Source organism: Perognathus longimembris, chromosome 12 (assembly GCF_023159225.1).
Source record: "Perognathus longimembris pacificus isolate PPM17 chromosome 12, ASM2315922v1, whole genome shotgun sequence".
NCBI classification, from domain to species: domain Eukaryota; kingdom Metazoa; phylum Chordata; class Mammalia; order Rodentia; family Heteromyidae; genus Perognathus; species Perognathus longimembris.
The window spans coordinates 8503078-8528881 of NC_063172.1; the positions used below are offsets into that span (position 1 = coordinate 8503078).

Below are 25804 nucleotides of genomic sequence, written 5' to 3' on the forward strand. Positions count from 1 at the left end.
GGCCTTCTGTGGCTTGCAAAGGTTTCTACTCTCCTTCCTGGCTACAACCCTGACAGATCCAGCTGCAAGGTCATCTGGGAAGTGTCGTTTGGCAGCATGCCCAGGAGGGAGGAGTCAGTAGTAATGAGCCAGCAGTCTTTGCCCCAGGGGGTGAGTGGGCCTCAAAATCCTGGTAAATATGGTTTGGTTGACTAACGGATATACATTGGGTTTGGAAGCAAAATTCCTATTAAGTACTACTTGGGATCTAGGCCATGGTCTGCCACCCTGTATTCTAGAGAGGTCTGAAGTCCCTCCCAACCTGAGACGCTGTGACTCTTAATTTCTTAAGTACTTGGGGTATACAAAACACTCTACGTGTTGTTTCTGGTGGGAGAGTGGGAGGGAGGCCAAGGATAAAGGAAACTTGAACTCGGGTGCACCAATTTCTGGGCCCTGTACTTCTGTTCTGCGATAATGACGCGTTCACAGTGCTGGCCACCGAGACTGTGTACCAGGAGCTGTGCTGAGGGCTCCGTGTTCAATTCCCACCTGTAATTATCTCCCTGCTTCATAGAGGAGCAAACTGAATGTCAGAGCAGTAATTTTCTAGGGGTGGTGCAGCTGGGCTCCAGGGAGCTGGTGACAGACAGAGCTACCTCTGTCACTGCTACACTGACATCCCCCCTCGTGACTCTGACACCAGTTCTACCAGGTAGATATTATGACTACCACTGAGTCATAATGTGTATTGGAACAAATGAATGAAGTCACTTATTGAGCCCCGCCTCATGTTGTAACTATAATTTATATGTTCTCCCAAGTAGCTGTCACACTAGTCCTAAACTAACCCAATGACATCGGTTACGTCATTGGTATTAGGAGCCCTGGTTTACCGAGGAGGAAATGAAGACTCAGAGAAACTGAGAAAGAGTCTGAGGTTACCCCGCAGGAAAGCTTTTGGGTAGCAATATCAATTAGGTAGCTTGTGGCTTCACCAAGACTGGCCTGAAAGAAACTCACATATGCGCTGGTCCAAAGGTCAGGCGAGGCACCAGTCATCCTTGGAAACACACAGCATACCCGAATTAAGACAATTCAAGGAGAATTGGGTAAGGGGATTTTTTTTAAAAATCATGGTAAAATTGAGATTTTGAAAAAGACGATGAGTGTAGTCCCAGTGTTGTATAACTGTCATCTCTTTCTAGTCCCAGGGTAGTAAGCCCTTGCTTATCACCTCCTCTCCCAGCCCATGGGGGCTACTAGCCTGCTCTCTGTCTCTGCATTTCCTTATTCTGGATATTTCTTATTAGTGGCATCCTACCATATACAGGATCTTATGTTTGACTTTTACTTAGCATAATGTCTTCACACAGTGTTTTGGGGGGTTACCTAAGGTATGGCGGGTTAATACTTTATTCCTTTTTATAGCCTGTAAGTCCACTGTGTGGATAGACCACAATTTATCAGTTGATGGACATTTGGGCTTTTTCCACTTGCTGGCTATCATGGAGAACGCAGCTATGAATATTCATTTATGGGTATTTGTTTGATTATATGCTTTCATTCCTCTGGGGTATATACCTGAGGATGGAATTGATGGGTCACCTTGTAACTCTGTACTTAACTTTTTGAGGAACTGCCAAATGGTTCCAAAGGAGACATGCCATGTTTCATTCCCAGCAGCTCCAGTTTCTCTACATCCTTGCCAACATTGTTTCTTCCATTGCCACCCTTGTTTCTTCCCATTTTCTTGATTACGGCCAACTTAGTGGGTATGAGTCCATGTTTCCCTGCCAGTGAGTTTTGCATTGCATCTTCCTTTGTGCTCTCTGGCCATACAGTCTTCAGGAAGATGTGGGCAGGTGTGGGGAAGCCCTGGGGTAACTCAACATCTGGGGCACTACCCCGGGGGGATTTGGGTATGTCCAGTTTAGAGGTGCAGGGAGGAAATGGCTCTCAGAATCTGGAGACAATGAAGCTCTGTCCAGGGCTGAGGTTATGGTAGAAGGTGGCAGCTGGCTTACAGTAACTTCCGAAGAGAGTCTCTAGGGGATGAGATTGAACCTTCAGCTTCTCTCTTCTTCTTCTTGTCTCCTGCTAAAACCACCTTGGAGAGAGGGATAGCTTCGCAGGTCAGCTGGGCCCCAGGGGAGGGTACCGTGTGGGTGCCGAGAGCCGTGGGAATGGTGGGGTTGAGGCTTCACTTATGTGCTGGGAGCCTGTGCTTCGTGTTCTCGTCATTCTTTAGGTCTCTCCTGGCATGCTGGCCTCTCTCCAAGGCCGGCAGTGAAGCTGCCAGCAGCCGTTTGGAATGCTACACCTTTGTTGTAAATTCTGGAGGAAGAGAAACATTTCAAACACGTCTATACCATTGAGAAAGGATTTTCGCAGAAATCTCCTACTTCATGTCCCGGTGCCCCAGTCTGGATGACATATCCCTTTAAAATTAATTACTAGCAGATGACCTGGATGGTGTGGAGCCAGTTGAGCTCATACTTGGGCCTGCAGAATCATGTGCTTGGAGAAGACAGATCCCATGTGACATCAGTAATGAGGAGGGATGCTGGGTGGAGAGCTCTCTGGGGACTCCTGGTGTGTGTGTGTGTGTGTGTGTGTGTGTGTGTGTGTGTGTGTGTGTGTGTGTGTTGACAACCGAGCAGGACCCAGGCCTCTGGGCATGTTGTGCTCTCAGCATAGCCTAACCTTGGCCTGGGCCTCTGGGCCATCTCTAGTCTCTGTCTTTGAGGCATGATAGACTAGGGAAACTGAGGCATGGTAAAAAGCGAATACAGAAGGTGAAAGTCATTTTAGGGGGAAATTGAGTCAGGATAAATTGAGGACCATGAGGCCTGGTGAAGGCAACTCAAAACACGAAGCACCATCTACGTTTCCCCCCCCAAAAAAGCAACAGGATGCATTCCTTCCTGAGAGCTGCATTGCTCACCCCAGGAATTAACATTTGCTTGGCAGGATGTATGCCATCCTGAGAGAACTGCTCCCCCAAACCTCCTCCCCAAAATATAGACAACAAGGTGTCTTCCTTATCTCAAGAATGAACATCTGTTTTATGGCAGGATGCATTCTTACCTGGAAGCAATGCCCGAAACATCCAGAAACTGAGAAAATGCAACACCAGGAGTGATTAGAGCAAAGATAAAACGCCTATCTTTGCTTTAACTTGAAAGTCAACCCCCCTGCTTTTACCTTGTGAAATACCCCTCACCGCTAAGGAAGCGGCCTGTCTCTCTCTCTTTGAGAGCACCCCCCCCCCGCTAGAATGTGCCCCCACCTTTTTGTATACGACGCAAGCTCTTTTTTTTTTTTTTTTTTTGCCAGTCCTGGGCCTTGGACTCAGGGCCTGAGCACTGTCCCTGGCTTCCTTTTGCTCAAGGCTAGCACTCTGCCACTTGAGCCACAGCGCCACTTCTGGCCATTTTCTGTATATGTGGTGCTGGGGAATCGAACCCAGGGCCTCATGTATACGACGCAAGCTCTCTTGCCACTAGGCCATATCCCCAGCCCCCCCCCCGCCCACCTTTTTGGTTGTCTTGTTTCTCTGCTTTTTGTCTGCTTGCCAAGCTTACTCCGTAAAACTCTGTCAAGTTTTCTTACCATTGTGGCTTGTCTAGAAATTTTATTCTGCAACTGAAGTCAAGGACTCTCAGTGAAGAGTCCTTACTTTTAGAGGGAAACTTCACAGACCTTCACTTGTCTCGGGTGACATCCTCTCTCGGCCTTCTGGCTGCTGCAGTCTCTGTTTTCCTCCCAGGCTGTGGTCACCTTGCTGAGGGAGTGGTGGTGATGAACAGAAGCTCCTTTTATCCTAGTGAACCCCTCAGTACGGTTTCCATTCTACCCAGAACCACAAGAGGCTGAACTCAACCAGAAGTTCAGGAAAAGGGATCTTTGATAGTTTTTACTACAAAAGAGAGATCTGGAAGAAAAAACAAACACACCAGCCTGCCAACTATTGTACAGTTTTACTGACATACAAAAAAGAAATGTCCAGAACAGGTAAATCTCTGGCGACAGAAAGTTATCCTGTTGTTTTGGCCGAGGTGGGTAGAGGGGTGCTGTGGATGGCGGTGGATGGTATGGGGTATCTTTCTTAGGCGATGAAGCTGTTGGAGAAAAATGTTATAGAATGAAGATGTTGGTAGTTGCGATGGTGCCACGGTTCTGTGAACTGCGTTAACAGAGCGTGGACGATTTTTACCATCGGATCCATATAATGGGGAATTTGATGGTGTGTGAATTCTACCGCAACAAAACTCTTACAGCCTAGAAGAAGGCTTGTGGAAAGGTGGTGAGCGGGACGTGGCGCACAGCTCCTCCCAGCTGCTTAGCCAGCGGAAGCAGGTGGATCGCCTGGGCCCAGGAGTTAGGAGAGCAGTCCGGGAAAAGCAGTGAGAGAATACAGACAGAGCAGTACACACAAAACCCAACCCCGGTCTGTCCTCACCTTTGTTTCGTTTAAGGTTGAAACTGGTTGCACCTCTGTTCTCCAGTAAGAAGTATCCAGTTTATACTTTCCCCCTCTTCCTTCCTCCATTCTCTTCTCCCAATCCCTCCTCTCCTTCCATCCCTCTCTCAGCTTTTGTTCCTTCTTTGTCTTTTCTGTTATCCTTTCCTTCTTTCTCCCTTTCTCCCCTTTTCTTTCTCTCTTCCCTCTCTTTTCCCTTTACTTCTCTCCCCTACCCTGGTGTCCTTCTGGCACATTCTTTCCCCACCCCTAGTCTTCCTCATGCCATGGGAACATGGGCAGTAACCCAGCCAGCTGCCTCAGTGCCCAGCCTGGCCACAGGGAAGATTTCTGGATGGCTCGAAGTCCACCCTGAGGCTTTACCTAGACTTGCCAGCTTTCTGCCTGGCCCCCCGCTCCCCCTAGAAGCTGCACTATGTCTAGACCTCAGCCTGAGGGCCAGGGACCCTTGGGGAAAACCCTCCTCTGACTCTCCAAGGAGAGAGGAGCCCCTGCCAGAGCACCCTTTATTTGCCCTGAATCTCCATGTGGAAGTTCCATGCTGCCCTACTTGTCCATTTTGCCTCCCATAAACAGCCTCTCCTCACTCCTCCCTGCCTATGCTTAGGAATTCTTTAAGGCTTGTGAAAACCCGAGCTCCCACGCCGACCGACTCCCTTCCACAGCAAATCCCAGGGCAGAGTGAGAAAACTGCTCCCACGGAGGAAACAGGCAGACACTGGGGTGTCTAACCCAGAGCTGGAGGACCTTTGTCAGGGCCCCCAGGAGCTTCTGGAAAGCCCTCAGCCTCGTCCTCCTCAGCCACAGGGAATGATCCTGCTGCCTTCTGCCACACTTCTTCTGAGAGTCCATGTCCCAGCAGCTGAGGCCAGAGTAGAAGTCTCGGATGCGCTTTCTGCTCCCAGAAAAAAGCCCACAGTGCTGGTAGGATGGGGACAGTATGGTTCTCATTTCACCACGGTGGCACCTGGGGCCTCCGGGTGCACACGAACTTTTCACTCAGTGACAGCCAAAGCAAGAGCCAAGGCCACGTCTCCTGCCCACTGGGGCACTAACACATCCATCTCAGCCTAGCACCCCATAGTTCTTTGCCATTCAGCAGGAAGACGCTGGGGGAGGTGAAAGACTTGGGTGCTTTCTAAGACCGCTTTGGGTTTGCATTAGGCCCCGCAAGATGGCGGCTGTCAGGGAGCCCCATTCTGGAGAGGTGCCAGCAAGACCTGTGCTGGCCGCCGGGGGTGCTGATAACATGGCGTTATCTGGTTGGCAATTGGGGAACTGGACTCTCATGGGAGAGGAAATGTTCCTGGAAAGGCTTGGTGTGAATGAATTGACTTAGGCAGTTACTTAGTTACTTATTCACCAAACACTTTCCGGGGCCAGGCGTGGTGCTAGCTGCTGTGGGGTCTTCTTATTCCCCAGTCTTTTTTTTTTAGGAGAGGAAGGAGGGGTACAATAGGGTGCGGCTTTCTTTCCTGTAATTCTGTTGTGCCTGCTAGAGTGCTTTTCCCAAGTGTACTGCGGTCCAGGCAGCACCCTGAAATCTGTAGCTTGTCCTCTAGGGAGACGATATTGAGTGATATGGGAAGTGGCCCTAAAACCACAGTGAGTCAGTGCATCCAGGCCCAGTGTCCTGCCCAGGTATTGCTACTGGCTATACATGGAGACAAGTGGCTGTTAACATGAGAGGCATTTAAAACCTCTTTAAAAGGAAAGAGTCTGGACTCTAGAAGAACTTCATTTTAATTTTTTAAGGGTTCCATAGAAATTGACTGATCCTGCCCAGTGGAAAGGGATTTGAGGCTTGCACTTGCCCCGCCATGATGGTGTTTCCTGGTTCTAAGACTTCTGCTGATAGTCGTGTCTTCTTGCCCAGCTGGTGGAGGCAAAGTGAGAAGGCCAGTGTGAGGTCCCTTGAACCTTTCCCCGTAGAAGAGAAGGTCTCCCCTCTTCCTACAGAAGTAGTTTGCTATTTCCTTTGTTGTTTTCTGGTTCAGATAATGCATTCTGGCAACAAGTGTTTATGGAGCATCCGCTAGGCAGTGGGCATTCTAAAGAGCTTTGGAAGTGAGCGAAGCAATATTCTCACCCTCATAAATACAACATTGGATGCATTATCCTACAAGCAAAAAAAAAAAAAAAGCCTCATTGTTAAATAAATCATGTCTTGTGGCTTCCCAGGGAAGCCAAGTTTGTATATTGAGATGAGCAGGCCAAAGGAATGGCAAGAGAATCTTTAGTTATCTGTGAGCCTCTAGGTAGAAGAAACACCCGGTCTCATTTACAGGGGGCCTCTGAAGCGTCCGTGTTATGCCCGTTTTTCAGGCATAAAAACAGGTTCAGAGAGGCGAGGTAGACTGCCCACGGCTGGTAAGGGAGGAGCCGGCAGCGTGGATCCTTAGCCCCCCTCATTCTGTTTCCTTTGGCGTCACTGAACTTTCAGATCTAGAGCCCTCTTAATGCAAATCCACGTATTTGTGTAGGTGCTAACAAGACTGTAGGTAGAAGCACATACTTAGTGGTTTGTAAGGGCATGCTGATCCTCTTACCGTTCTGCAGGTGTCATCGCTATGCCTTGGATGTGGCAGATGACGCAGCAAACAGCTGTCCAGAGGAGGTCTTTCTTTTCCTGTGGTGTGCATTCCGATTTCCTCCCTTCTGCCTTTTCTTCCCAGGATCCTCCTGTTCACCCTCAAAGCTAGGTGCTTGCCTCCCCTGTGAAACCGCTCTATCTTTCTGCAGTCCCCTGCCTTATTTCCCGGCTTGTAGCAATTTCTGTCTTTGCAGATACTATTGATCCACCAGGCTGCCTTGCACCAGGGGAAAGTGCCCGATTTGGCTGGGCACTTTATAGGCATCTGTCATGCTGTTGTAGGCATGGGTGAATGAATGCATGAATGAACCCGGCAAACTATCTAGTTCACATTTTTACAGTACAGCAGGTACTCATTCGATGCTCTTATCTCTAGACTGTCAAGTGAGAGATCCACTGTATTTTCTCCGTGAGAAGTGCAGTGATGGAATTTGTGAGCCACAGATAGAGAGCAGGCTATGTGGGTGAAGTCTCATTCAGGGGCAGGTGTGTTCTGAAGGATTCTTTGGGCAATCTGAAGGAGAAGATTTAATGGCTCCTTACCGCTCAAATTGACAGTCTATAAGGACCGTGCTGGATTTTAACCGAATGAGATTTGAATGTTGTTTAGACATACTTGATTTCTTTTTATTCTGAGATACTTTTTGATTACAAGATGAATTATTGATATGTCCTTACAGTGTTGGGAAAGAAAGCACAACTTGAATTGCATTGATGGGAACACACATTCCGTTCCAGACGTGTTAAAATATGAAAATATAGACATTGTAGAGTAGAGGAAATGAGGTGATTACGAGGACTGTAGTTGAGCTGGGTTGCCGGTTGCTTGGTGCTGATTGGAATGGGGATGAGTTTGAGTGAAGCTAGCATGATTAGCCTCTTAAAGATTTAAAAACAAACTATACTAGAGGTGATGGTATACATGTGACTGAGTCTTCCCAGGCTGCTCCTGGTGTGAAAGCCTGATGGGAATTACAGAAAAGGTAGGACTTAGATCTAGGTCCTGTTTATTAGCTGTAAAAACTAAGGAAGTTGTCCATCCTGTATTATTAGCCCATTTCCTTCTCTGTGAAATGGAATAATAATAATAATAATAACCCCTGTCCATTATGGGATTAAAACGCTGTTGTTTGTGTACTGTGTGATGCACAGAGTAACCATGCTGTATACACCAGCTTTTTGTCATTTTTCTTTCAGTTATGACTCAGTCTGCTAGGGCTGCCATCTCCCATCTCCTCCCCCGAATGGTTAAGATTAAGACCGTGTTCCTCTCTGCTCTGAGCTGAGTGAAGACTCGGAGTGATTACAAGTGCTGGAGTCGCTGATACCACCCAGGCTTGGGAGGTGCATGCTGGGGAGTGACCAGCAATGAGGCCTCCTGCTGAAGGAGTCAATCCTCCCCTGTAAACCTTTTCTATTCTGATTCTCTTGTCTTTGGACTCAGTGAAGCTGAGACACTGAGGCGCTGCTCCTGGAAGGTGACCTGCAGGCCTCAGTTACATTCTCTCTGACTGTCACCTGGGCAGGACACAGAGGATGCCACCAAGGTGACTGACGAGCCACATGACACATGTCTGTGCTACAGGCCTGGCCTCATTTGGGTTTGCCACCTTAGTGGCAGTCTCTTTTATCATGTCACTACTCAGTAGAAGGTTCCTTTGCTCTATTCAGATGGAAATCATCATGTGACCAAGTGTCCTGTGTCCAAGCTGAGGAGACTGAGACTCAGCACTCAGTGTTCCTGCTCGGTGCTTTTTAAGTGCCAGCAGCCTAGCTTCCAATAGCTGGTGTTACAGTCCTGAGCTTGGAGTGTTAGGAACCCGTCACTCTTAGTGCCACAGCTCCTTGGTGGCCAGAGCTAATACTTACCCTTTGGGAGTTTTTCTGGCGGCTGGAGCTTGTATGTCTCCTACAGTCTCAGCTCCTCGCAGCTCTTCTTCGCCTTTCCCAACCTTGGCTTTTCACAGCTCTTTGTCTTCTGAGGTCTTAACTCTTCACAGCCTTTTCGCCCACCTGCTCTCTGAAACTCTTCAACGTGGTGCTGTTGAATTGCAGCTCTTCCCGTTCCTAGCTCGGTCCACTCTACCTGTGAACAAGACTGCAAGTGGACAATGAAACTCTGGGATGAGGCTCTTATTGGAGCCTGGACTGTAGTACCAGGAGGACTACTACCAGGAGAACGAGAGCGGAACCCTGTACAGTCAGTGAAGTTGTTTTGAGTCGGGGAGGTGGTCCTCTCCATCCGGATTGGGGAGTGCGTTTTGGTTCAGATGGCTGTGGATGGAGTCATCTGGAATAGCTGAAGGAGGGGGTGTTACCTGAAGTGGTCATAGCCAAAACAAAGTCTCGGGAGGCCTTGAAGGAGGTCTGAAGTGGCTGTGACTGAGCAGAGCCTTCTTACACAAAACTGGGTGGGAGTGACAGCCATGGTGCTTGCGTGACTGATTGAAAGTCTCCCCCGGATGCTGGTGGCTAGATGTGTCTCCCTGCCGCTGTAAGGCCCCCCAGAGACAGCTACAGCTCCCACTGTAACGAGGCTAAGGACAGGTCTGACAGCTAGCTCTCGAGCAAGCAACCAAATTTCCGCACCAGACAGCTTCAGGCATTTGAAAATCAAGAAGGAATAAGGTGTGCCTGCATCAAAGATCTAAAATAAAACTAACATTCTTTGTCAGAATATGTCTGAGAAGTACAAACACCCCCAGACAAATACCCTTACGGAGGGTTGGTTCCTCCTTCTCTTGTCTCAGTTACGCACATGCCCTGTACTGGTCTTCTCACACTTCTCCTCTTCCTCCTAACCACACTGCATCAAAAGTGCCATCAGCTTTTATCTTAGGGTGCGTTCTCCCTTAAGCCACCCTGAGGAAATGTATGAGCATGGGTGCTTTATTCGGGAGGCAAGGAAACATAGGTGAAGGCATGAGGAAGTGAGACAGAGAAAACGGTTGCTACAGAAGGGTTTTTTTTTTTTTCATCCAGCTGGGCTTCATTCTTTCTAGGGGCTACTCAGCATCATGACAGTCCAGGAACAAAGGCTGGAGATTGTTCCTTCATTCCCGCCCATCCTGGTCTGCGGGATGGCACTTCTAGCCTGCTTCTTGGTGGCAGAGAGTGGCTGGTGTTGCTCTCAGCAGGATGTTACCCACCTTTAATGACCTGTGAGCTTTGACGTGGGATGCGTGGACATCATCTTTGTCTTCTAGAACCTCGATTCCCAGGGGAAGACAAGGCTCGCTGTAGGGACCTTTATCACGGAGACACAGCCATTGGGTGGGAGAGACCGTGTTGGATTGTCAGTCTCTGCTACCCCTCTGCAAGTGCTTGGGAAGCCTCCTTCCCGAACACTGGGCTGCCTGCTGCTCCCTTCTCCTGCTCAGTGAGCACAGGGGACCAGCCACACAGATGGCTCTGTCCCCCGTGTGCCCACACGTGAGAGTTAGAAAGCATCTTGATCATGCTACGCACATAGCAGCACAACAAACTCCAGCTACCCCAGGTATCACCTGCCGCACCTGCACTTCTTCCCAGGAGACCCTGAACGAAATGTGTACTCTTTGATGGCACCCAGTGAGTGGACCCTGTTCCTGCCAGAGCGAGGAGCAGATGGTGTATCGGGTAGGAGAGATCAGCCTATCTTCTGGCATGCAACTCTCGAGATCGCTTGCTTTCTCTCCTCGACTTCCTGAGGCTTTTCTCTAGCACTCACGGATTTGAAGATGCCCGGCGTTTCCAAGATATAACTGTTTTGAAAATACCAAGGATTTTTTTTAAACCAATGATACCCTGTATTATATGGGGTTTTCAGGCACCAGAACCTGAAGCAGAGAGTATATCTATTTTACTAACCAGTATGTTCTTGACATTTGGTTTAATATCATTTTCAGTATATTAATGGATGAGCAGATACATTTTCCTAGAGCATGATGCTCATTATGGGATGCTCTAGCTAACAGAAAATAGCATGTGGTCAGCACGTAGAAATACTTGTGAGTCATGTCCTATGGTGTCACATTCCGCCAGGTCACATCGCGACGCTTCTGTCTGCCTGTGTCTTTGTGCAGGTGCTCTACCACTCGAGCCTCTCTGCTAGCCCTTCTTGCATTTCCTGTGACACGGGTTAGGATCTCATGAACGTTCTACTTCACCTTAACCTTGATCTTCTAGATCTTTGCCACCCAAGTAGTTAGAATTATAGATTTGAGCTACCATGCCCAGCTATGAATATTTATCTTGTGCTGGTATTAGGACTTGAACTCAGGGCCTCATATTCTCCCTTAGGTTTTTTTTTTTTTCTCAAGGCTGGTATCTCCAATTTGGGTTATGCCTTCATTTCTGAAGATTTATTATAGGAGCTGGACCTCAGGTCCTTCGTCCTTGCTAGCTAGATAAGCAATCTACTTGAGCCATGCTCTCAGCCTTGATTCTTTTAGTAATTGAAATTGATTATGGAGGCTGAAAGGCCAGAGAATCAGAACAATCAATGGTCTCCATCCTGGTATATGTTTATAGGCCCTAGAACAAGAAGCATGAGTAGTCAAGGGCAGGAGAAGGTGCATGGCCCAGTTTAAGCAGAACAAATTGACCCTTCCTCTGCTCGTTTGTTGTTTGGGGCCTTGAAGAGATTGGATCGTACCCACTCGTACTGGAGAGGGCCGTCTTTATTCAGTACTTACTGGCTATCTGGGCATCCCTTAGTCAAATCAAGTTACACATAAGGGGTAGCTTTTGTTATTATTTTAGTTCCCTAAAATTTCAGGAAAGGTTAGATTAATTAGGCTGGAAAAATTGGATCAAGCATCCTGGAAGGGATAGAATTTCAACTGAGATTACACAAGCTGGACTTCAAATTTATTTGCAGGCATAGAAGTATAAAATGTATTTGGTCTATTTTCTTTAAGCCCCTGCTTCTCTAAGTACAGCTCCAACAGAACAGGAAATGAGTGCATTGGGAAGTAGGAAAAGTACTTGACATGATTTTATGGGAGGAAACCAGTGTCGGTGAGGTAGCCAGCTGCAGATGACTTAAAGGGGTCAGAGCATCCTCCATGAAAGCAGTGAACCTCAATCTCTGTGAGGCCCCTAAAGAATAAGACTCAAACTTCTCTGATGAGGAAATGAGAATGGCCAAGAGACATATGAAAAAGTGCTCTACATCACTGGCCATAGAAGAAATGCAAATCAAAACAACATTGAGATTCCATCTCACCCCAGTACATATATCAAGAAAACTAACAATAACAGTTGTTGGAGGGGATGTGGCCAAAAGGGAACCCTACTTCATTGTTGGTGGGAATGTAAACTGGTTCAGCCACTCTGGCAAGCAGTATGGAGATTCCTCAGAAGGCTAAATATAGAACTCCCCTATGACCCAGCAACCCCACTTTTGGGTATTTATCCAAAAAACCACAAACAAAATCACAGTAAAGCCACCAGCACAACAATGTTCATTGCAGCACAATTTGTCATAGCGAGAATCTGGAACCAACCCAGATGCCCCTCCGTAGACGAATGGATCAGGAAAATGTGGTACATATACACAATGGAATTTTATGCCTCTATCAGAAAGAATGACATTGCCCCATTTGTAAGGAAATGGAAGGACTTGGAAAAAATTATACTAAGTGAAGTGAGCCAGACCCAAAGAAACATGGACTCTATGGTCTCCCTTATTGGGAATAATTAGCACAGGATTAGGCAAGCCACAGCAGAGGATCACAGGAGCCCAATAGCTATACCCTTATGATCACATAAGATGATGCTAAGTGAAATGAACTCCATTTTATGGAAATGATTGTTATATCGCAGTTGTAACTACTTTCAACATCCCATGTGTATCTGTAGTTTATACTGTTGATGATGTTCTTGTATCACCTTCTTGGATTGTATCTACACTATCTCTGTAATCTTATCTGAGTATATTGGAAACCGTGTATACTGGTATTAGAATTAGGAAATTGAGAGGGAATACCAAAATTGAGAGACAATGGGTAAATTAAGAGAAACAACAACAAAAGCAATACTTGCAAAACTGTATGGTGTAAGCTAACTGAACACCTCAGGGGGGGAAAGGGGGAAGGGGGAGGGGGGTATGAAGGACAAGGTAACAAACAGTACAAGAAATGTATCCAATGCCTAACGTATGAAACTGTAACCTCTCTGTACATCAGTTTTATAATAAAAAATAAAATAAAAAAAGAATAAGACTCAATGCCCGTTTGAGGGTTGTCAGTCAAGAAGGGTTTGTGTGCCACGTGATCTGTGCTGCTTACGGTGGCATCTGGGGTGACTGCCCTGAGTCAGATACTGCCATGTCATGTCAGACTTTGAGTGGAAAGGCAAGATGCATGGCCGTTCGCACGTGGATATTTAAGGGTGCCGGATTCTAGTTCACTTTAGCGTGTAATTGCTTCCAGCCTTCCATCTCTGGGGCCACAGGGATAAGAGGCGGTGGGAAGGACATGTTTGCCCACTCTTTCATCAAGCACCTGTTTATAGATGCTTTGGCTTCTTTGCCCGTATCTTTGAGCAACTGCAAGTTTCTGCTCATGAGGAACTTTCCTCCCACATCCACGCCTGAGGCCGTGTTGGATCTGCGTGGCTGCTGAAGGTGGCAAGTCGGTGGGTCAGCGCCCCAGCTGCCTTTCTCTAGATGAGAGTAATCCACCATGTTGTCCGCTGTCTGCAGAAGGCTCAAGTGGTGGCCACTTCTTAACTTCTGACGCTCCCCTCTTAGAGCCCGGTTATGAGGATGAAATGAGGTGACCTCACTTTTAGATAGCATGTACTCGTCAGGGGCCGCGTTTGTTCATCCCCCGTGCCCTGAGCACATTATCTTATTGATTCTCACAGTGACTGGTACTGTGGTTCTCCCAACTCTGAGGACAGAGAACCGAAGTGTGTAAGGACAAAGAGGTCACCCGAGCCACCACCTACCTTCTCTCCCAAGTGCTTTTGTTCTGGAGGCCAACCCGTCTAACGATAAGTCAGGATGCAAGACCTAGCACAGGATGCGTCATCTTTACCGTCATCCTTCATCCAGTGCCCAGCATTTAGTAATTCTTTGTTTATTTATTTTTTTAAATAAAATGAATGAATAAAGGTTAATTCTTGGCGATCAACATGATTCTTGTTTTCTTGGCCTTGTCTTCTGACAGCCAGAACAGTTTCGGGCCCTTGAGAGGTGCAGCTGGGTGTGTTGGTACATACCTGTAATCTCAGCACTTGAGAGGCAGAGGCAAGAGGAGCAAGAATTTGGAACAAATCAGGGCTCTACCATGTCTAAAAGGCCAAAATAAGAAACTAATAAAGAATTAGAGTCAGATTGAAAGTTTGGCTGGGGATATTATAACTCAGTGGCAGAACATTCGCCTCTCAGCAAGGCCCAGGGCTCGATTCCTGATGCTACAAAAACAATGCTGAATGAATGGATACAGATGGATGCTTCTTTTCCCACTTACTCGTACGCTCTGGTCCTTAGAATATCATGTTAATGGAACTGTATCCTTTATCACCCCTACCCTTGCATAAGCCAGTCCCAGAAAGGGAATGGACTTAGAACTCATCTCAGTATTTGTCTTCAAATGTTCACCTATTCTTCTTTTTCTTTTAATGTCTTAATACTTTTTCTGGACCCCTCGATTAATGTCCTAACTGAAAACACATCATATGTGTTTGAAAAAAAAAAAAAAGGAGTCTGAAATCATCCTTGGGCCTCAACCCACCCGAGTGCACGAGCTCCGTGGGCCAGACACAGGCCTGGGAGGAGAGGCTGGCCCGGTTCTGCTGGGCTGAGTCGAGGGAGCCGGGTGTGAACTCACCTTGGTGTCCCACCTCGCGCAGCTCTTTCACACTCCACCTCTCAGGAGGTTCTTGACGGTCCAGGGATGCAGGCGAGCCCGAGACTCATGGCCTCGTTTCATAAGCAAGGACATGAGAGGTTCACCTGGGAAGGGGAAGCTCCACTGCAGAGCAGGGTGAGACTGGAACCCTGGTTCTTAGGATTTGAAGCTCAGTGCTCTTGCCACTCCACTCAGCAGCTCTCACAACCCGTCAAAGGAATGGCCAAACTTGGAGGTGGGCAGGGAATGAGGAAGTCCTGTGATACCTGCGGTATCTTAGGTAGAGGGAGCCTGGCTTACCATCCTTGCATCAAACAGCCTGGGTCTGAGGTTTGCTTCTGTCATGCGTGGTCTGGGACACATGGATTCCTATGTTTGAGCTTGATTTTATGCTCTAGAAACAGATCCATTATTTTCTATCTTACCTGTTTCCTTCTCTCTCTCCCTGCTTTACTCTCCCTCTCCCTCCCCCTCTCCCTCTCCCTCTTTCCTTCTCTCTGTCCCACTCCCCCATTTGCTGTCCCTGTTTCTCCTTCTCTCTCTTTCCCTTTCTCTCTCTCTTGCGTACTCATTCATGTGTGCACGCACACATTTTTTAATATACTAGGATTTGAACTCAGAGCCTTACATTCTTTATGCTTACAGCTCCAGCCCTTTTATTTTTAGGTTATTTTTAAAAGAGCCTAAAAGACTATGATCCTCTTAGCCTGTTTTGTAACTAGGATTACATGCATACCACTGTACTTACCTTTTTTCCCAGACTGGTCTTAAACTGTAACCCTCCCAATTTCTGCCCGCAGAGTAGCTGGGTTTACAGGCATGGTCCACTTTGCTTGGCCTCCTGTAGGACTTTGTGAGGATCAAAATTGGCACCAAGTAATTCTGTCTGTACTCACTGTCCTTTTTCTGGGTGCCTGGCTTTCTTTCTGTTTTTCTGCCAGTTGTGAGGCTTGAACTCAGGGCCTTGGTGCTGTCCCTGAGTCTGCCTGCCTTCCTTCCTTCCTTCCTTCCTTCCTTCCTTCCTTCCTTCCTTCCTTCCTTCCTTCCTTCCTTCCTTCCTCCCTCCTTCCCTTCTTCCCCCCGTCCCTTACTTTCCTTTCTTTTCTCAAGATTAGCACTCCACCACTTGAACCACAGCTTTACTTCTGGCTTTTTGGTGCTTAAATGGACCTAAGAGTCCCATGGACTTTTCTGTCTATGCTGGCTTTGAACCATGATCCTCAGATCTCAGCCTCCTGATTAGCTAGGATCACAGGTGTAAGCCACCAATGCCTGACCGGGCTTTCATTTTTTGCAACCAGAGGTCACATTCGCTTTTGTTTATGAATTAATATTCTCATGTGTACTAGTAGGTTTTTCGAGATGCCAAAAGCCACAGAGTTTCAGCAGTGAGTCTGGGGGACAAGATGAGGCCAGAGAGGTGGACATACGTCAGACACTGCTAAATGATTTCAGTTTTTATCCCAGAGCACTGAGAAGCCACTGAAGATACTCAGCTGGCTGCAAAGAGGTGGGAGGTGACAAAATCAGGGTCATGTTTTCCACCTGTCACTGTGTGTATCAGCCAGCTGTAAGGCGTGAGCCTTACTTGGATGCTGTTTATTTTCCTTCAAAACAAACATTAATTTTGGCATTTATATGAGACTACTAGGAACTTGAACACTGTATGGGAATTTGATGATATCAAGGGACTATTATCATCTTTTGGAAGTGTGGCAATGGCATTGCAGTTATATTTTTATGAAAGACCTTATCTTAGAGATATGCGGTAATGACTACTGAATTGATAAAATGTCTGGAATTATAATGTGTTGGTGAAGGAGAGGGTGTGGGTGGGTAGCACTGAACATGGGTTGATGGTGATTGGTGCTGCGTTCATGATGCAGTTGTCTGTTATTGTGTGTGTAATAAAAGGAGAGAAGCAAGGGGAGAGAGAGGAGAGGAAGAATAAAAAAGAGGAGGAGGAGGGAGAGGGAGAAAAGGAAAGGGGGGAGGAGGAGAGGGGAGAAGAGGAGAGAGATGGTTCTGACTTCAGCGCTGGCGACCAGATTTCCGGGGGAGTGGTGGAATTGTTCTTAGGGAGATCAGGTGGGAGGTGCTCGCTGTGGCTCAGGTAAGAAGAGTGCTGGGGCTTGGTCCCAGGCTGGGTCAGTTGAGATGGAGATCTCTAGCAAGGAAGGTAGACGTAACTAGGGACTGGAGTGGGTATAGGGATGAGAGAGCAGAGTTTCTCGCCCGGATACAGGTACGAGGCTCATCCCTGGGAAGAACCAAACAGGCCCCTGGCTCGTAACGTGTCCCATATACCTCTGCCCCCTCTATTCTGCAAATATTGAAACCATTCCCTTACGCAACACCTTTCATCCCAGACTTCCTGCGCTCAGTGCACTCAGCAATTAATTAAGCTTTGGTATGCACGAATTAATTTAAATCATCTCCCAGGTTCAGAGGGCCGGGCCTGGCCTGGGGTAGGTATGTTCACCTATCTCTGCCTCCTTCGTGGGGCTGGTTCTTTGGCCAAGGGAACATCTCTGCCTTCCCACGGGCACGCGGCTGTGTCTGTCTGTCTGTCTGTCTGTCTGTCTCACCCCCAGCAGCACACTGTTAAGTTCATGTTTAAGAGCTTTCCTTCGTGTAGAGAAGTTAATGACTTGTAAATTGCTCTCCAACGTAGAGCCAGAAATAGAAGAGCAGAAGGATCCCTGAGGCTTCCGACACAGAGACGCCGATGTAGGTGACGGCTCCTCCGTGGGGTGCACAGGGTCTCCCTCAGAATACTGGACAGCCGTTCCAGGGCGCAGGAAGGCAGGAAGGGCTCAGCACCTCCAAGCAGGGACAGCGCCGGCCTGAGTCAGGATCTGGCCGATGATGACCTGTCACCTTCTCTCCGGCCCTCCTGCAGGTCATTTTCGGATGTGACGGCTGAGACATGAGATCTTCGGCCTCCAGGCTCTCCAGTTTTTCCTCGAGAGATTCACTATGGAATCGGTGAGTGCTTCTGCAGTGTGCCGCGTCCAGACAGCCCGGCCGGCCGGGGACGTGCAGAGGGAACCCGGCAGGCGGGTGGGGGTCGGGGAGGAGGTAGGGAGGGGTCAGAACGCAAAAGGCCACAGAACACACAAGAAGCAGGGGAATCGGGCACAAACGCAATCCATGTGATCTTGGTGGCCATGAGCTCGCTGGTGTTGGTGGATTTTGTATTTTCTATCCTAGCCATAACCCATGGTCTCCATTCAGAAGGAAAGTCAGGACTGCGAAGGTTCCAGAACTTAGGGATATTGTTGGTGACAAGGACGATGATGCCACCCACAGTAGCAGGTGGCATGTCAGCCACGCCCACGTGTACCAGGCATGAAGCCCTCTGGTAAAACTTCATTCAGCGCGCCCAGCAGTCTTGCTTATTACCTGCTGCATGTAACATCATTTTTCCCTGACTCCCCCGGCAGGGAAACCCTGTCGATTTGAGACCCTCAAGCCGATTGAGAATCAAACTCAATTGAGCCTCTCTGGCCGCCGTTTCCGAGAAGTCAGCTTGGGGTCAGTGCCCTGAACTGACCTGCTGTGTGATTTTAGACAAGCCATGGGGTGTCTCTGTGTCTTCTTTCCTTATTCAACCAGAGAGAGTAATTATTATTTTTCAGGTTGTTTTAGTGCAGGTTAGAGAAGATGTACAGAAAAGGGCTTTGAATAAGCTAGGCATACAGAACACAGTGATTATTTCATTTTTAGCATGAACATAGTTTTTTGATGTTTGTGGTTTTTTTGTGTGTGTGGCATAAGGGTTTGAATTTAGGGCTTTGTACTTTGAAGGCAAATGCTCTACCACCTGAGCCACACCACTAGCCCTTCTTGCTTTAATTCTTTTTAAAACAAGATCTTGTGCTTTTTGCTTAGGCTGGCTTCAGACCTCTAACTCCTACCTATGTTTTCTGCATAGCTGAGATTACAGAGTGAGCCACCATGAAAATAGGATGTTTTGGTTTTGTTTTTGTCGGTTGTGGGACTTGAACTTAGGGCCTGGTTACTGTCCCTGAGCCTCTTTGTGCTCAAGGCTAGTGCTCTACCACTTGAGCCACAGCACCACGTCCGGTTTTCTGGTGGAGATAAGAATCTCATGGACTTGCGTGCCCAGGCTGGCTTCTAACTGTGATCCTTAGATCTCAGCCTCCTGAGTAGTTACAGGTGTGAGCCACCCGTGGCCAGCTGAAAGTAGATTTGTTTTCCCTTTAAAAAAAATGGTTATTGTAAAGGTGATGTATAGAGGGGTTATAGTTACATAAGTCAGGTAATGAGTACATTTCTTTTTGGACAATGTCACCCCTTTCTTTGTTCTCTCCTAGTGTTTCCCTCCCGTCCCCACCCACAAGTTGTATAGTTCATTTTCAACATGGTGTCTACTACGTACCACTGCTGCATTTGTTCCTCCCACGTACCTCCATTTCTATTTCCCGCCCTTATCCCCTCTCCCCAACATGGAAAAACAAACAACAAAAAAGACAAAACATGTTCTCATTTCCATTTCCTGGAGTTCATTTTAATGAGTATTATTTTGTATGATTAGAGGCAAATAGGCATTGTACCTTTGTGTTCCTCTCCTCAGAGTCTCCTCGTTTGGTCTCATTGTGTGTGAATGCTTAGAGTCCTGTATAATTTACCATGTATTTTAGATGTAGTTGCCGCATAGGAGAGAAAACATGCATTGTTTGCAAAAATAGTTTTTTTTGTTTTTGTTTTTGTTTTTTGCCAGTCCTGGGACTTGAACTCAGGGCCTGAGCACTGTCCCTGGCTTCTTTTTGCTCAAGGCTAGCACTCTACCACTTGAGCCACAGCACTGGCTTTTTCTGTTTATGTGGTGCTGAGGAATCCAGGGCTTCATGCATGCTAGGCAAGCACTCTACTGCTAAGCCACATTCCCAACCCCACAAAAATAGCTTTTAAAGATGATTTGTTGTTTGAAAATAACATGAACAGGAGAGAGTGGAGAGAGGCTAGAGTTGGGGAATCAAAATGAAGGCTGTTGAGCCGGGCCCTGGTGATGTGCATGTGTAATCCTAGTTTATTCAGAAGGCTGAGATCTGAGATTGCCGTCTGGAGCTAGCTGAGGCCGGGAAGTCCATGAGACTCCTATTTCCAGTTAACTGCCAAAAAGTCATAAGTGGAGCTGTGGCTCAAGTGGTAGAGTGCTAATCTTGAGTGAGAAAGCTAGGAGACAGTACCCAGGCCCTGAGTTCAAGCCCCATGGCAACTATACTGGCAGTGGGTTGTGATTTTAATCATTCATTCATTCATTCATTCATATATAGTTTGAAATAGCAGTTGCCTATACTCAGGTGGTAATGAACATAGGGAAGCTCTAGTCCTCCTTTAGTGAGCTCTGTGGTTGCTAGCTAGTAAGCTGCTTACAATTGTGACAGTGACAGACCAAACAAGGAAAGCGGACCCCTTCTGCCGGTCAGCAGGGGTGGAGAAAACTGCTGTCTAGCTCTGGATGGAGTCTGCAGGTGGTCAGCTTGCCCGTGTGTGGGGGAACTTCCATCTTTAGCCAGTGGAGACGGATCTGGCTGTGTGGCTGAGTCTTTCAAGTGTAATGTTCCCCTTGAGCCTCATTGCATGGCTGTCAGTGTGTACAGTGTTGGTGTTGACCTCTCCCGCCTCTTCTAGACAGAGCCTCGCCAAGCAGGGCACGTCTTCTTCATGCATCCCGTATCCTAAGATCCTCGATGGTTTTGGCGCATGAGTACCACGCAGCAGACAGATCTGTCGGGTGTGGAAGCCAGGCAGTAGGAACACAGACCTAAGACCTCATAGTTGAGGGCAGTAGTGGGGCTGCTCCGGTTCTATCACCCTCCAGGTGCATGATGGGTTTTTATGAAGTATGAGTTGAACATGTTGTGTTGTTTGTCTGAAGCGGGAGACACCCAAGGATTTCTTTTTAATTTAGCAGTACTGGGGTTTGAGCTTAGGGGCCTTGACTTTGTGAGACAGGAGCCATACTTCTAGCCCTCCTTTTGTTCCACGCCTTATTTTTGAAGTAGGGTCTCAGAGCCTGCCTGGATATTTACCTGGATCCAGAGCCTGGCACCTCAGGAGCACACCACCACACTTATGGGGGCTTCTGGAATTTTCTGCCTGGACTGGCCTCAAACCACAATCCTCCTAACCTCAGGCTCCCTAGTTGCCAGGATCACAGGTGTGACCCACCAACACCTGCCTGCCACCCAGTGAATTTTTACAACCAAGAAACCAGTCCCCCAAAACAGGAAATGGAAGAGCAGCAGATCTCAAGGCCTGCCTCATGCCCCCTACCAACCACTTTGTCCCCACCCAGCACAATGTCCTCTCGAGGTCGCAGTGACGGGGACCATAGACGGGGTAGTGCCAAGGGAAGCAGCAGCAATACCAACAGTAGCAATGGTGGCGGAAGTGGGAGGCAGGGGCAGCTGTGGTGGTGTGATGCGGAGCAGTCAGTAGATGTGACCGTAGTTGACACCTAGGCACCACCTACTCCGTGCTGGGCATGTGCCTCAACTCATCTAATGCTCCGGAATCCCTTGCACATAGTAGGGATTTTACAGATGATAGACAGAAGCACAGAGAGATTACGTAGCTTTGCCAAGGTCATGGGACTGTGGACGTATGGATCTAGGACGCGAAAGTGTGAACAGTCAGCCTACAGAGCTATCCTTCAATAGCAAGCTTTCAGTAGGTATTAGCGTGACACAGAAAAGCTCCGTTTTCTTCCGTGATAACACCCAGGCTGGTAAGCGCTTTCTTGCACAGAATCAAGTTTTACTTCCTCGGCTTCTTTTGTTTATTTGGTTGTTTTGTAATGAACGACTCAATTCAAACTAAGTAGAAAGCAGCAGGTGTCTTTCCCAGGAAGCATCCTTAAAGGGAAAAGGCCTGCTTTCCTTCTGGTCGTAGGTGTGATGCCTGAAGCAGAAGCAGCTAGATAGAAAGGGACCATGAAGTAATTGCGGGTCTGGAGGATCATGGCACAGAAACAATAGAGAAAAGGTCTGTGGTTCCCAGATGCCTGTTGCCTTTTTTTTTTAACCCAAGCATCAGCAGAAAGAAGGCTGCCACACACACAGCAAATGGAAGCTTGCAGCCAGCCATAGAGCATCTGGCCTTCTGGTTAGGGTTTTTCTCCATCGGTATGAACAAGCCGACCTGAGCGTTAGACCTTCCATAGCCAAGCCATGGGAACCTCGGCGCCCTCCCCCTGCCTTTCCAAATGTCACCGCAGACGCCCTGTCATTACCACGCCGCCGGCTGTCAGCCCAAATTGAATTTCCCTGCGCCCAGCTGATGTCCCATTTTGGTTCCAGGGCAAGGGTCAAGGAATGCAGGCAGCACATGGCAGGAAGCGTGTCCCTGGAGCCGGACATGGAAGGCTGACCTCTCAACTCTGCATTGCTGACATAGTTGGAAGGGTGAGGAAGCCCTAGGGTTCTGGATGGAAGAGGAAACAGAAATGGGCTTTGGAAAAATAGTATTCTCGTTCACCATGACAGCCCTTTCGATGTAATGGAAGCTGGTTAAAATTCCCCTGGCCGCTCCCCAGCCGTGCTGTTCACCAGCTAGAAACATCCAAGAATGAAGCTCACCCTAAATTTAGAGATGGGGAAGACCATCCCGTCCTGACTCCCATCCCGCACGCCCTCCTTCCCGCTCTTTCCCCCCCCTCTCTCTCTCTCTCCTTGATCATTTTGTTAGTTCACTTTTCTTTGCTTTTGTTCTGGTGGTACTGGGGTTTCAACTCAGGGCGTCATACTGTCATGCTGACCCGTTGCCACTTGAGCTATGCCTCCAGCCTGGCTTTTTGCTGGTTATTTTTGGAGATTCGAGTCTTTAGGACCTTTCTGCTCGGGCTGGCCTCAAATTGTAATCTTCTAGATCTCCACCACCTGAGTCGCTAGAATTATAGGCACCGGCTACTCTTCTCTCTGGGCTTGGGTCACTTAACCTTTTATTGTTATTGTTGTTGTTTTATGGTGTGTGTGTGTGTGTGTGTGTGTGTGTGTGTGTGTGTGTGTGTGTGTCTTGAACTCAGGGCCTGGGCTTTGTCCTATATTTTTTTTTGGGGGGGGGAGGGAGTTGCTCAAGGCTGGTGCTCTGCCACTTTAGTCACAGCTCCACTTCTGGCTTTTGGTGGTTAATTAGAGGTAAGACTCTCTGACTTTCCTGCCCAGGCTGGCTTTGAACAGTGATCCTCAGACCTCAGCCTCCTGAGTAGCTAGGATGATAGACATGAGCCACTGATGCCTGGCTTTTGTGAGGAACCATTATACACTGTAACATGGCAGCTACGCCAATTTATTTTCCCACCAACAATTAGGAAAAATTCCTATTTTTTCACATCTTCCCCATTATTTGCTATTTTCTGTGTTGGGGACAGTAGCTTTTCTACTAGTTATGAATGCTTTGTCAGCTTCCTGTTTCATTTATGTCCTGTAGACCAATTAAGTCATTCCCAAGTATTTCTTTGAGCCTATGGCCTGGAGAAAAATCAACCTTAGTCATTGTTACCTAGTCTTGGCCTTCAAGGCAGGTAGAATGTCGTAGACAAAACAGATGTGCAGACAGAGCCTTTCCAACTTAATAGGGTGGGTAATAGTATCTCCTTAGCGTAATGAACATTTATGCCTGGAATACCGATAAGAAAAAAGTTGACCAAGTTTTCTGCCTTGGTTAAACATACAAGGGTATATCCTCTAAAGGAACATTGATAGAGGCCTAGGATGTGTTGCCAGACAGGATTTCTTAATGGTTTATTGTGTACTTGTGGGTTTTGTTTGCTTGTTTTTATTTTAATTTGTTGTTGTTTTAATACCAGTATTGAGGCTTGAAATCAGGTCCTGAGTGTTGTCCCTTGGCCTTTCACATAAGTCCAGATGTCTACTACTTGACCTACAGGTCCACTTCTGGATGGTTCTTGTTAGTTACAGCTAAGAGTCTCACAGACTTTCCTGCTCTGGCTGGCTGGCCTCAATCCTTAGCTCTCAGCCTCCTGAGTAGCTAGGACTATAGGCGTGAGCTCCCGGCCCATGACTGTATTTGATTTTAATGAATTGAAATGAGCTGTGAGCCATGGCTGCTGTGTCAGGCAGGACAGTAATAGCTGTCATGAATCTGTGCCTTGGCCACAAGGGTAGCTGGTTAAAGCACACATGCTTGCTTGGTGCCGGTAATCCTAGCTATTCAGGAGGCTGAGATCTGAGGATTGTAGTTCAAAGTCAGCCCAGGCGGGAAAGTCCATGAGACTCTTAACTCTAATTGACCACCAAAGGGTAAAAAAAAACCAGAAGTAGAGTTGTGATGCAAGTGGTAGAGCACTGGCACTGAGCAAAAGAAGCTCAGTTGCGGAGTTCAAGCCCCAGGACTAGCACATGTGCACACACACACACACACACACACACACACACACACACACACACCCCAAATAAACAAACAAAACCCTGCACACCCTACTCCCTAGGCCTTCCCCCAGAGAGGTTCTTGTATCTTGAATCAGAATAGGGAATGTGCATTTTAACCATCCGAGATTATTCTGAGGCAGATCCATTTGAGAAACACCAAAGCTTGTGGTTTCTTCACAGTCCCATCTGCATCTGTAAGATGCAGAATAAGATATTGGTTGTTCTGTAATCACCACAGTCAGAAGCTGGACAGTCAGTCCAGGACCAGGTGTGTAATGATTCCCTGGGAACAGGAGAATTTGTGTTGTGGTGTAGTATGGTGTGTTAGGCCCAGAGATGGTGGTGTGTCTGCAAAAAAGCTCAGCAGAGGAGAATGCGTGGTCTATACTCCTTGATGGTGGTAATGAATAGCTATACCACTTGTTTATGTATTCATTATACTTTTAGCTACAGTGCCCTTCTAATAAGGACAGTCTTGATTGTAAAATCTCCTCTTGACTCTGTTTCCTGATTACATCAAAAGGAATGTGTGTGTGTGTGTGTGTGTGTGCGCGCGCGTGCACATGCCAGTACTAAGACTTGAACTCAAGGCTTGAGCACTCTCCCTTAGCTTTTTCCACTCAAGGCTGGCACTCTATCCCAGCCCCTACTCTTTGGTGATTAATTGGAGATAAGAGTCTCATAGATTTGTCTTCTCTGGCTGGCCTCGTGATCTTCAGATTTCAGCCTCCCAAGTAGCTAGGATTACAGGTGTGAGCTCACAACACCCTCTTAATAAGAGAAAAGTCTTGTAAAACAGCATGACTGCAGTGGCCTTATAGCCTCCTATTTACTATGTCTCCTGATTGTATCACAAGGGATTTTCTGCAGTGATTTTTGACCTGTACCATCGAGGTGTGTGTAAGCACCCTTTAGGATGTGTGCATCACAGTGAAATCACCCCGTACTGCAGTTTTCAGTAGCACCCCATCATTAAGCCAGGCATGACTGTCTAAGCACGTCAGCACCAATTTAAAAGCAACGATTACCTGTGGAAATGCAAGTTGAAGCAGAAGCTCAATTAGTGCATTAGTCAGCCATTCTTCTCCCCGCACTGGACATAAACCAGCCATCTGGGCATCACTGGGCAGGACTGAACAGCCGTAATTAGGAGCAGAGGCTGTCTAGCTGAACTGGATGGGAATTCTGGCTCCACCTTAACACTGACTGTGTGGTCCTGGGCAAGTTTCCTTATCTTTAAAATGGGTACAACACAGTCTCCTACCTAAGACAGTGCACATGAAATGCAGTGCTTGGTACTCTGCATAAATTACTAACAGCAGCAGAAAGAACAGTTGTCCCAAAAGATATGTACTTGTTACCTGATAGGTAACTGTAATCCCTTTGTATATCGCCTTTTTAATAACAATTATTGTTTTTAAAAGAGCATAGAGTTAACCCTGAGTATTTGGCATGAGCCAGACACATACTCTCTCTCAAGCAC

At 47.5% G+C, this 25804-nt stretch overlaps 1 protein-coding gene across 4 annotated transcripts in view; it reads left to right on the top strand.

Moving 5' to 3' along the window:
• Nucleotides 1–25804, top strand: part of Asap1 (ArfGAP with SH3 domain, ankyrin repeat and PH domain 1) — a 292770-nt gene that overhangs the window by 16388 nt on the left and 250578 nt on the right. For all 4 annotated transcript variants that reach the window (XM_048358418.1, XM_048358420.1, XM_048358419.1 and 1 more), the window contains exon 2: nucleotides 17802–17887. In XM_048358418.1, coding sequence (XP_048214375.1) covers nucleotides 17829–17887 — 59 coding nt within the window. In that variant the 5' untranslated portion in view covers nucleotides 17802–17828. The remainder of the gene's footprint in view (nucleotides 1–17801; nucleotides 17888–25804) is intronic.